At 62.3% G+C, this 12261-nt stretch overlaps 1 protein-coding gene across 1 annotated transcript; it reads right to left on the bottom strand.

Annotated features, from left to right (window-relative positions):
• Positions 1-1655: 1655 nt before the first annotated feature.
• SIPA1 (signal-induced proliferation-associated 1) lies at positions 1656-10982 on the bottom strand. Its single transcript, XM_082477222.1, has 15 exons — positions 10221-10982; positions 9446-9573; positions 9183-9359; positions 6886-7060; positions 6057-6160; positions 5660-5817; positions 4965-5574; positions 4375-4649; positions 3220-3438; positions 2990-3101; positions 2786-2894; positions 2592-2693; positions 2450-2504; positions 2161-2239; positions 1656-2059 (listed from the first exon to the last, which is right to left on the bottom strand). Exons 1-15 carry the CDS (start codon positions 10891-10893, stop codon positions 1913-1915), a joined length of 3123 nt encoding a protein of 1040 aa, XP_082333348.1. The 5' UTR covers positions 10894-10982; the 3' UTR covers positions 1656-1912.
• Between the last annotated feature and the right edge of the window lie 1279 nt (positions 10983-12261).

The raw sequence follows: 12261 nt of genomic DNA, 5'->3' as shown, positions 1-12261 counted from the left end.
CCGTGTTCCAAAGAACCCCAGCCCGCCCCAGCCTGCCCTTCCCCCTCCCCGTCTCAGCCATGGCCTTACCATCCTCCAGGGGCTCCAGCCAGAAACCTGGCCACCACCATGGATTCTGCATCTTCTCCCCTAGCAACTCAAGTCCACCTCCTCACTGGGTCCTGGCAAATGTGCCCAGTTCTCCCCATCTCCACTGCTGTCACCTAGTTTCAGCCACCGCCTGTTCCACTGGGGCTGCTACTACAGCCTCCTCCCTGGCCTTGCCTTCCCTGTAGCCAAAGGGCTCTGACACCCAAATCACATCACCCTCCCTTTGAACATGTATCACACCAGAGCCTTCCACCCTGCCCTGTTTGGGCTCCTCACTACAGTCCACCAGGTGGAAGCTGGGACAGTGTTGGGAACTGCTAGCCCAGGAGCTCTAGTGCACCCATTCACAGCCCTTTCTGATTCAGCTCCAGCCTCCTTGACCCTGGGTCCCTACATAGGCTGACTCCAGTCCAACAGGCCTCCCAGGCTGGTCCTACCCAGGATACCTTTGCCTTCTCTACCTGGTGAACAGGACATTGAGCCTTTATTTTTACATTTTGGCCACACCTTGCGGCACGTGGGATCTTAGTTCCCCGACCAGGGATCGAATGTCCCGACATTGAGCCTTTAAAACTCAGCCCCGGGACTTCACTGGTGGTCCAGTGGTTAAAACTCCACGCTCCCAATGCAGCAGGCCCAGGTTCGATCCCTGGTCAGGGAACTAGATCCTGCATGCCGCAGCTAAAGATGCCACACACCACAATGAAGATCCCGCGTGCCGCAACTAAGACCCAGTGCACACAAATAAATAAAAAACAAAAAACAAAAGAACCCTCAGCCCTCACATTACCTCCTCCATGAAGCTTGAGCCCCTGAAGCTCTGTTTCTCAGAGCCAAGCTCATCCTGCCAAAGTCTCAGTTTATGGACCCCAGGGCCTGAGTCTCAGCAGGGCTGAACTAGGCATGTGATGCTGGGCAAGTCAGTGTCCTGTCTGGGCCTCAGATCCAGAAAACAGTTTAGACACGATTCAAGTTTGGACCTGCTGATGCCACTCACGGGAAAGGGCCCAGCCTGCTGAGGAAGAAGGGGTCATGGGCTGGTGAGGAGAGAAGTGGGTCAAGGGCTGATTTCCTCTGGGACATGGAAACATCTCCCAGGCAACTAAGGCAGAGAAGCTACTACCTCTGGAATTGGGGCCTGCCAGATCTGGCCAGGTGACTGAGGGAGTGCCAGGCTTAGGGGCTCAGTGTCTACAGAGAGGAGATTGGGGCCTGTACTGGGGACAGGGCCTTTAAAGAGGGCATGGGCACGCGCCCCTTGGCCCCTAAGTGCCTTTCCTCTCCTGCCCAGCGGGGCTCTGCCTCTGATCTCAGCCCCGCAGGTCTGGTTCTAGGGCAGGGGCCTGGCTCCAACAATTAAGCAGAATAGGTACAGGGTGTGGCCACCTGCTTCCCCACAGACCAAATCAATGTTTGTGACACAGAAGCCAAGGGTGGCCTAGCCTCAGAGAACCCTTCAGTTTGTGCCAGCCCAACCCTGAGCCACTGTCCCAGGAGCTTGGCCGGGGCCTGAGGGGGCAAGGCCCCTTCCCCCATCATGTCATGAACACCTGTGTGGACACAAATAATGGTGGCTTCTTTATTCCCTGAAGTCCCCTTTTCTGCACAGAATATTTACAAACGGGGATGGGGTAGAGGGGCAACTTCGCCACCAAAATGCCACCAAATAATGGGCCGGGGAGCGGGGGCAGTGCTAAGATGCGCCTCGCGCAGGGAGAGTCCCTGAGGAGGGCCCGGGGCCCGGTGTGGCCCAGGTGCCCCGAGCGAGAGACCGGGCAGTTCCAGCAGGTCCGCAGCCGGGCTGAGGCTGGACCCGACGGCTTCAGGCCAGGTCGCTGGTGGGGGAGCCCAGCTGCTTGGAGGCCAGGAGCAGGCGGGTGGCCGCGCTCTCCGACTCGGCCTGCAGCCGCCGGTTGTTGTGCCGCAGGCTCCGCACCTCCTCCTCCAGGGCCGCCCTGTCTGCCTTCTCCTGGGGGGAGGTGGGGCGAGGCAGGAGTCAGCGTGGCCGGCCCCTGGCCCCTCTCCTGGGGCAGCCCTGTGACTCCCCACGACCCGCGGCCACCGTGTCACCTTCTGCAGGTCATCCTGCAGCTTCCTGAGCATGGACTCCAGGTGAGAGACCTTCTCAGACAGGCTCCCGGGTTCTGGCCTGAGGACATGGGATTCAGGACTCAGTGGGACCAGGGCAGGGGGCGGCACCATGGGCTGGGTTCCCAGACCCACCCGCCTGAGAGGGGCCCAACCCCTGTCTTCTGACTTGGGTGTTGTGACAGCAGAGCCCTGGGACAGAGCTTCACTCCAGTGGGTGGGCATGAACACTGGGCACGGGGTGAAGGGGTAGATCGGGTGGGAGGCTTACTCAGCGTCAGATTTTGGAGTTCCCTTGGCATCTCTGCTCTCTGGGATGGGCGGCCCTGTGGGGACAGAGGGACCGTCTGGGCAGGGAGGTAATGGGAGAAAGCCCCACCCTGGCTCCGCCCGCAGCACCCTGGTGGCCTCACCCTCGCGGGAGAGCGACTCCAGGATGGTGTTGCAGGTGGAGGCGATCTCTGAGATGGACTGCCACTCATCTTCCAGGGTCTCGCTGCCCGCCTCTGACATGACTGTGGGCACCGGAGCTGGGCTCAGCTAGGGAAGCGCAGGCCAGGCCTCTTCCCGCCCCGCTCCTAAGGCCCCCATCTTGCTCCAGACTCACTTTTGCTGATGGAGTTCCTCAGAGACAAGGTTCGTGGCAAGAAGGAGGCCCTCAGCTCCGGGGCTGGGTCACCCCTGTCCTCACAGCCACTGGGGCTGCCTGGCCCATCCTGGGGGTCAGAAGTGGGTATAGATGCAGTGACGCCCACCATCACCACAGTGCCCACCCCTGCTCGTTGCGCTCCAGAGCATTGCTTCTGCTCACCTGGGTAGGGGGTGTCTCCCTGCCAGCACTGGGTGCTGTCGGCTTGGCCGTAGTGGCAAGGAGGAGGTCCGGGGTGGTGTTGGGCAGGACTGGGGCCTCGTCGGACAGCGAGCTGGGGAGAGCGGGGACGGCTCAGCACTGGAAGCTGCCCCCACCTGTGGACCCTGCTTGCAGAGGCCTTCCCGTCCAGCCTCATGGGCTAGAGGAGAGGGAAGGCCGAGAGGGCGCACCTGCAGGGTGATGGAGGGTTCTGGCTGTGCAGGAACTCAGTCCTCTCCTCGGCCAGGTCCCCGGGCCCTGGAGGACCACCGCCATCGTTCAGGCACACTTGCAGCAGCTGCTTCGTGGTGGGCAGTAGGGCCACTGCTGGGGCCTCATCCTGCACCGGCTCGGGAGCCCCCCGCCGGCTGGGCTCCTGCAGAGACAGCATGTACAGCTCCGAAAAGCTCCTGGGGGAGGAAGGAGTAGGTGGTCAGGCAGGAACACCAGCATCACCAGCCCCACTCCCAGCTGTGCCCGAGGCTCGCTTCCAGGAGGAGGAGAGCTCTCCAAACTCTCTGACAACACTGAAAAATGTTTGCCTGGCTACTGGCCATTTGTCCAGACCTCGGTTCAAATCGCAGTGCTGCCCTTGTGAATCCTAAGCAAATCACGCTGAATGTCAGTTTCTCCATCTGTGAAATGGGGATAATAGTACTGATCTCCTAGCTTGCTGTGAGAATTTAAATTACATGTGAAAACCACTTAGCATAGAGATCCAAAAAGTACTGCCTGGGGGCAAATCCAGCCTCTGCCTTTTTCTTTTCTCTTTTAGCAGATGTGCCTGTTTTTGTACTACTGAAAGCTAAGATTGGCTTTTACAGTCTTAAACAGTTGAAAGAAATAAAAAGAATATTTTATGACATGTGAAAGTCACATAAAATTCACATTTCAGGGTCCATAAATAGTTTTCGTGGCACGAGGCCACACTCATCATTTAAATGTCATCTCTGGATGCTTTTGTGCTACCGTGACGGAGTCGAGTGGCTGCAGCAGAGACCAGATAGCCCAGAAAACCTGAAATATTTACTATCTGGCTCTTTACAGAAAAAGTCTGCATATCCCTGGTTTAATGCAGTAAGTAACCAATAGTGTGTAGAGGGTGTCTGTGAGAAATATAGCGGGGGCTGCTCTTGGACCTTTTGGGCGGTGAAGACGCGAGCTTAATAGGCTTCATTCTACCCATAAGGATAGTGCAGTTCAGAGAGATTAAGAGACGCGGGATTCTCTCAAGAAGTGAAGGCCTCCACGCGAGATTCCTGTCGCTAATGGCCACACGGGAGGCACCGGCTAGGCGGTGGCCAGCTGCCCGGTCCTCCCACCTCCCTGCGTCCCGACGTCCTGACCTGCGGGGTCGGCCGCTCTCGTCGGGGGTCAGGACGGTGACGCAGACCTTGGGCGCCGAGCGCAGCAGCTGGGCAGCGGCCTCGGGGCCGAGACTGGGCAGCGTCTGGCCGCACACGCGCAGCAGGCGCGCCCCGGGCCGCAGCCCCGTCGTCTCCGCGAACGTGAAGCGCTCCACGTGCGTGACGAAGCCCTCGGCGTCCACCTCGAAGCCCAGGCGGCCTTGGCCGTCGCGGGGCAGCGCCAGCTCTCGGGTCTCGCAGCCGCGGCTCACCAGCTGGGGCGGGGCGGGGCGGGGCGGGGCGTGAGCGGGGCTGCCGGAGGAGGGGCCGCCCCAGCGCCAGCCCCGGGGACCATCCCAGGTCACATGGGCCCTCCCACACCCCCGAGGAGGGTATTAGCCACCCACCCCACAAAAGAGGGCCTGGGGACCTCCAGTTCCAGCCCTGCCAGGCTCCCGGTGTGCCCCACGACCCCGACTTCCCCTTTCGCAGGAGAGGCGGCGGGAACGAGGGGTTCCAAAGCAGGCTCCTTCCCCGCCGCGCGCGCGCGCGCAGGGACCTTGCACCCCAACCTTACTCCCGCGCCTCACCTGCAGGCGCGTCACGACCTCGCCAACGGCTTGGCCGGGGGGCCCGTCGAACCGCAGCATGATCGCCTCCCCGCGGCCGTGGTACAGGTCGAGCTGCTGCTCGGAGAAGGTCCAGGCCAGCACGTCGCGACAGGCGCAGTTGAAGACTACGCGGCCGTCGCGCGGCGCCACCAGCACCAGCGCCTCGGCCGAGATGCCCAGCAGGCATGGCACCTCTGCGCCGTCAGGGCCGCCCGCCTCGGCTCCGGTCGCGCCCCGCGCCCCGGGCGCCGCGCGCACGCCCCACACCAGCGCCCCTGCCGCCTGCAGCTCAGCGCCCGGGCCCCGGGGGGACGCCCGCCGCCTCCCGCCCAAGGAAGGCAGGCCGAAGCGGGAAGCCGAGTCCAGCGACGTGGTGGTCACCTCGTTGGTGGCCAGGTCCTGCAGATACTGCTGGCGCGTGCGCGTGGCCATGGCGTGGAACTGGCGTGCGTGGCCCGCCGCCTGCTCGCCATTGAGCGCCTTGGCCAACAGGAGGGCCCGGAAGTCGGCGTTGGCCGCAAAGGGACCTCCGCCAGGGGGCAGAGCTGGCCCAAAGGCCGGGGTGTCCTGGGTGCGGCTCACAGCCACCCTATGGGGAAGGAGGCGGTAGTCAGGGGCAAAGGGAGGGCCCAGAAAGACCTACCCTTGGCAGAACTGGAACCCCGGGCGCCCACCTGTAGGAGGTGTGCGGAGTGCAGGGTGCGTGGGCCCGCACAACTAGGAATACGTGCTGGAAGTGCGAGCGTATGGTGGTGGGGCAGAAGGGCTTGCTGCCGGGTTCCTGGAACACGATGGTCACAATGTTGTTGCCAATGTGGCGCTTCCGCAGGAGCTGGGGGTTAGAAGGTGGGGGATGTGGGTGAGACCTAAGAGCCTGGGCACCAGTGGCTCCCCCCAACCTGCCCCTGGTGAAGGCCTGGGGTGTTTGTCTTTGGGGAGGGACACTAGCCTGGAGAGTAGTTAGGGGTCAGCAGAGTTCAGACCAAGGTTCAAACACTGCCACCCACACAGCACCCCTCCATGGTCCCCAGAAGCCCATAGCCAGCCCCCATCCCCAGGGCCCCCTCACACCTGCTGCTGGTTATTGGGGGTGTAAGGCAGCATCGTGGACACGTGGAACATGATCTCATGGTCCTGGTACGTGGTGTAGAGGGAGTGCGTGCCCGTGGAATCCGCTGTGGCCAGGAAGTTGGGGACACCGAGGGAGAGCAAGGGAAATCTGGACGGCTTGAACCTGCCATCCTGCTTGCAGTCTGGAGCCTCTGTACCCCCAGCCAGCAGGTGGACAACCCCTTTCCATCACCAGCCAAGGTCCAGGCCATGAGCTCCAAGGGCCTCAGCCTTGGCTGCTTCCCTTCCCCTCCCCCCACAGGATCCAGCCTCCAGCCTGGGATTGGGATGGGGGGATGCTGAGATAGAATGAAGACAGAAATGAGAAATGGCCTGCTAACAGGGAGTCGGGGGCGGATGTCCCAGGAGAAGACAGATGTTGGCCCAGGAACCAGCATGTGTGGAGCAGCTGAGAGAGTGGAAGGCAGGCAGGAGGTGCTGGATAAAAACACCTTCCAGGGGCCCTGGGACCTTTCCAAGCAGGGAGGCAGGGTCTGGGCTGGTGGAATATGTGTGTTTGATGGAGAGAGTGGTGCCCACAAACCCCCTTGGCCCAGCTCAGCCAGTAGGGCACCGGGGCCTTGGGGGATAGTCCCAGCCCCTCCTCCCAGCCGTGGCTTGGCCTTTGCAGCCCTGGACCCACGTCCTCAGCCTACCCAAAGAACTCTCCACCCCCGGCCCCAGACCCAGGACAAGATGGGACAGAAAAGTGAGCAGGCAGCTGGTTTTCACCAAGGCAGCCTGCCCCTCAGCCTGGGTCTGCCCCCACCCCGGGCCCCCTGGGCCTCACTTTTGGTGTCCAGCTGGGCCCGGTAGCTCTCAAAGCCTTTGAGCCGCACCACGTCACCCAGCAGGGTGAGGAACTGCATGAAGGAGGGTCCTGCGTCCTGGTTGTTATACATCTCCTCCTCCGAGCCCTGGCCCGCCCGGCAGTACAGGATGCCCACCTTGCGCTGGAAGCTCAGCTGCGGGGGAGGGCACAGGCAGAAGGCACAGGCCTCAGTCACCCGGCAGCGCCCCTGGGCCTTGGGGAATGGACCGGGACACTGGCCTGGGGGCGGAACTGCCTCCATGTGTGGCCTGAGCTCTGCCCTCTCTAAGCCACTTCTGTGTCCTCGCTTATCAAGTGGGTTCTGTCTCTCCTGCTCCCAGTGCTCAGGAGGGCAGAGGAGATCAAGGTGAGAAGGAACCGGGAGGGGGCTGGTTGCCATATGACCACAGAGGACATGATTCGCGGCAAGGACCCTGCACAGAGTGCGCTCGATCCCAATTAATGTCACCCTCCTTATCTCAAGGCCAGCCTGTCCTCCCCTCCTTCAAATGCCAGGCACCCTGAGCCCAGCCTCTGGAGGCCTGGAGCCCTGCACCACCTCTGCTTACTCTCTGCTCCCGGCTCCTGTGGCTCCTTTGCATCTGGGGTTAACTGAGCACAGCTCAGGGCGCCCTGCCACCATGCAAACAAGCCCAGGGCCCCTCCAGCTCTGGCCTCCCGTCTTCACGCTAAGCACGTCTACACCCACAGTCCCCACTTTCATTTCATCCCTCCTCACGCTACAGCCCCACTTCCACCCCAGCTCCTAAACCCCAAGGCCCTCTTACGGCCACGGGCACGGCCTCATCCTGGCACCCTCTCACCTTAGTTGGCACTTGGGACAACTGGAACTTCACTCCGCCTGAGACCCCAGGGACCTCACCCTCTCATGTCTGGGCCTCTTCTCCACCCACGCTCTTCACCTTCAGTGGCCACAGCAGCCATCTCCATGGAATGATATCCCCAACTCTGCCTCCAGCCCAGACCCCTCTCCCGAGCTCCAGCTGCCCAGATGTCCTTCCGGCCCCTGGCACCTCACCTCCTCACTGTGACTCCCCCCTCCCACTCATCCTCCAGGGTCCCTGCCTCCAAAAACTACCACTCCCAGCGGCCGAGAAGCAGGGCAATCTCACAACACCCCCACCGTTCTCCAGTCGGCCACGAAGGCCATCCACTCTGTCCCTGGACTGTCACCTCCTCTTCACCTCTGCCATCATCACCACCACGTCTGGCTGGGATGACTGCGACAGCCTTCAGCCTGGCCTCCAGTCTAGCCCCCACACTGCAGCCAGAGGGCTATTCAACCTCTCAGATCTTCCACGGCTCCACAGTGCCCTCAGGACCAAAAGCCAGCCTTTCCCACCCCTTCCCCCCAAGCCCTACTCCAGTCACGCTGAACTGCCCACAGGACCCTGACGTGACAGTTTTTAGTCTCTAAGCTTCACCCAAGTTGTTCCTTCTGTCCAGAAAATGCCTGCTCTTCCTGGTTTGGGCTCTTGCATTTCCTCCGTGATGCTGAACCAAGGAAGGGCTGTCAGCCCTACCTTGGTGCCCCACAGAGCCCTCAATATTGCTCTGTCACTGTTATCCTGCTCCATCATTATCCATGATTCTCTGCGGTCTCTCTCCCGCACCTGTCTGTGAGCTGCTCAAGGACAGCATCTGGTCTAGACAGGTCTCCAGCATCCAGTCTGGGGCCTGGTACCAAGGTATGAGGAAATGTTTGTTGAATGACTAACAGACTGAATGACAGAGGAGGAGAATCAGGGCCAATAGGCAGCTTTCAGCACAGGGTAGGGAAGGACCTTCAGCGGGCTTGAGTGGTCCCACAGTGGAATGGGCAGCCCCAGGAAGGAGCGAGCGCCCCAGACTGGCAGGAGACCAAGCAGGGCGTTGCCGGGCAAACTGACAGGGAAGGAGAGGGACTTGCAGGAAGAGGGGGTGGCAGTCAGATCAGCGCTCCTCAGCTGAAATGCACATAGGAATTACCTTGGGATCTTCTTAAAGTGCGGGATCTGAGATTCAGTAGGTCTGGGGTAGAGCCCGAGAATCTGCATTTCTAACAAGGTCCCAGATGATATGGACGTTGCTGGTCTACAGACCTTACTTTGAGAGGCAAGGCTCCAGATGACCTCTGATGCCCTCCTTTTGAAAAGGCAGCTCTCCTGGGGTCCCCGTCCAGCCCAGGATCAGGGTCAAGGCTAGGTGGCTAGGAGCCGGGCAGGCTGGGTTCAGACCAGGTCTAGCTGTAGGGCAGGGGTGTCCCACCCACTTACCACTTGCTCGTCCAGCGTAAGCAGCGTGCGGGGCACCTTCGGTGAAGCTGAGCCCAGGCGCAGGCAGGTCGGGCTCAGCCGCGATGCCACGTGCTCTAGAAGCTTCCTCGGGGACAGGCCTCTTGGGGGCCCTGGCGGCAGCGCGTCCTCCGAGATGGTGCCGCGGAGGGTCCGGAGCTAAGGAGGGGATATAGGGGCGCTCAGGATACATGCAGGCCATTCAGAAGGCAATCCACGGTCTGATTCCCATGACCCCAGCCCACCTGCGTGGTCCGCACGATGATGCGGTAGCTGTGCAGAGTGCCCCCTCCGCTGCTCTCCTTCTCCTCCCGCCGCAGGCTCACTGCCACCGGGCCCAGCACCTCGTCCAGTCCGAAGAAGTTCTGGTGTTCTGGGGGGAGCAGGCGGTGGATGACCAGCTCCGCCCCCTGAGCAGTCCCACCCTCGCTCGACCACATCCATCACTAAGTCCCCACTCCAGGTCCCACCACGACACTAGTTCAGATCCTAGATTAAGTCCAGTCCCCTCGTCAGCCCTGCTCACGTTCTACCAAGCCAGATCCTGACTCCTGTCGGCACCTATACACTTGGCCCTAGGCCTCACCCCTGCTGCAGCCTCACCGATGATATATCTTGCCCCAGACCCAGGCGGGCCACGTCTGCCTGCTCCAAAGCCTAGATCCTGCATGGCCTCGCCCACCGTGCCCATATTCTTCCCCAGGATGTCTGGGCCCCTCCCTTGTGGGCACTGATGAGAACAGGGTTCCCGGGTGCAGGGGTTCAGTTTTCACCTCACAGAAATGTCCATAGGAAATCCCTCCCCAGCCGGGAGGAGCGTGAGGGTGAACCAGATGGGGGCAGCGGAGCATGCCTGGCTGGGTGGAGGCTGGGCTTGGTCTTAGGGAGGTGGTTAAAGCTGGGCAGCCTCGGCCCAGAGACAGAGCCTGAGCCTTCACGTGGCCAGGGACTTGCCAGGGAAAGGGCAGCTCACCACAGGTGACAGGGGCCTTGGCCCCTCCCCAGCGGCCCTCCCCTCACCTTTGCCGTAGAAGTACTTGCGGTAGTAGCCAGCGCCCAGGTCCGCATGCTCCAGGCTGTAGGCCGAGGTTCGGTTCTGTGGCTCCTCCAGGACGGACACGGCCGCGTTGGGCAGCGAGGGGGGCACAGGTGGAGACACCAGTCCACCCAGCCCCAGCTCGCCCTCACCCCCGAGCTCACTCACGAAGCCAGGCGCCTCAAGCAGCAGGTCAGAGCCGGCAGTCTGGTCCTGAGCCGAGGCGGGGGTCCCAGAGCCCGCCTCTGTGTGGCCCCCCGTCCCCCGGGGCCTCGGAGCCCAGTCAAAGAGCAGGCTCTGCACGTCATAGTGGGCGAACCAGCGGGGCTCGGGCACGGGCGGGAACTCGGGCTCCGGCTCCTCGACCGGCAGCCCCAGCAGCGCCAGCGGGTCGGAGAAGAAGCGGGTGGGGGGCGCGGCGGGGCGGCCGGTCTCCTCGTGGCTGTGGGCGCGGGCGCGAGGGCTGGCCGGTGTCGGGGGCCGGGCCTCGCCCGCATCGCTGCCGCTGCGCAGGAGCGGGCCGCGGGCTGGCCTGGGCTCGAAGGTGTGCGGCGTCAGCGGGGGCCGCGCCGGCTGGCGCAGCTTGCGGGCGAAGAGGTCATCGGTGGGTGCAGGGGCCGGGCCCCGCCGAGGACTCCCCACGCCGCCGGCCCACATGGGCGTGCCTCGGACCTGGGGACTTGGCTCTCCGGGTGCCGGGCCGCATTGGCAGGCACGGGTGGTTGGTGCCCAGCCGGCAGGCCGGTTCCTGCCCTGAGGGAGGAGGGGTCTGCTCAGAGGAGCCTGGGGAGAAAACAGGAACCCGGGCCCCCAGCCTGGTCCACCACGCGGGTTGACTTCCGGCCCCCTCCGCGACCATCAAAGCCGCTTCCGCTTTCCTGGCCACTTCCTCGTCTGCCTGGGGCTGAGGTTTCCAGCCCCCTCCTCCAGCTTAGTGCTGGGCAGGGCTGTCGGGGCCTTGGCCCTGAGGGTCTTGGAGCCTGGGCGGCCCTGGGCCTGCCAGGGCTCCCCAGTCACCACTCACACACCTTGGCTTTGGTCTGGGCCCGGAATGAGTGTCCCCACCAAGACCTGGCCCAACCGGACAGATGATCTGTCTCCGCTCGGACGGGAAACCCACGGGGCCACTGGTGTCTGGGTCCTGTCCACTTGACAAAAGGAGGACGTCCTGTCCCCAGAGACCTTCCTCCCTGCTCCTCCCACTTCCTCCAGGATCCCAGAGGAGCTGAGCACCCAGAGGCTGGGTCTCAATGCCCTGGCCCTCACGGCCTCAATACCTCAAGGACACAGGGGTTCCCAGGGAGCGCTGGCAGGGCAGCAGGAACAGCAAGAGGACTTCCTTCAGCACAGGAAGTGGCCCCAACTCTGGGCCCAGCCCCCTGCCCGGCCCCACATCCTGAGGAAGGTGCTGGGGTCACATTAGCTCAGTCATGGGACCTAAGTCAACCTAACCTGAAGGACAGGCCTGGGCTTACCCTCTTGCAGGCCTCTGTAGCCATACCTGGGGGTATGGGAGGAAGTCATGCTGACCAGGCCCCTTTGCTGGAACTGGGACCCATGGGGACTTCTGCCTACCTGGCCTCACTGATGCTGAGAGTCTGAACCCCATATGACAAACAAACTGAGGTCCAGATAAGGGGATGCTCTGACTGAAGCAATTCCGTATCAGCTAGGATTTGAACCTGGGTCTGCCAATCTCCAGGGCCTAAACAGTGCTGTACCTCCCCACTCCTAACCCTGTGTGAGTAGGTGTGGGGCAGGTGGGGGGTTGGGCTAAGGCTTGAGGTCTCACAGGATGTAAGAGTGAGACACCCAAGGCCCCAGGGACCTGCTTAAGTGCGGAAAACGTGTCGAGACGAGGGGCAGATGCAAAGGGTGGTATGAGAACGTGCGGGGGAGTCACCCTCAGGTGAACCCAGGATGGAGTGGGTGGCTGGGACAGGGATGTGGGTGACCCACTAGAGGTGCAGGCACCTGCTGGTGAGTCTTTGTGCATCATCCAGTGACACTGTGTAGGGCTGGGCT

This window comes from Balaenoptera physalus, assembly GCF_965194825.1.
Source record: "Balaenoptera physalus genome assembly, chromosome: 10".
NCBI lineage: Eukaryota > Metazoa > Chordata > Mammalia > Artiodactyla > Balaenopteridae > Balaenoptera > Balaenoptera physalus.
This window is presented reverse-complemented; position numbering and strand designations above follow the sequence as displayed.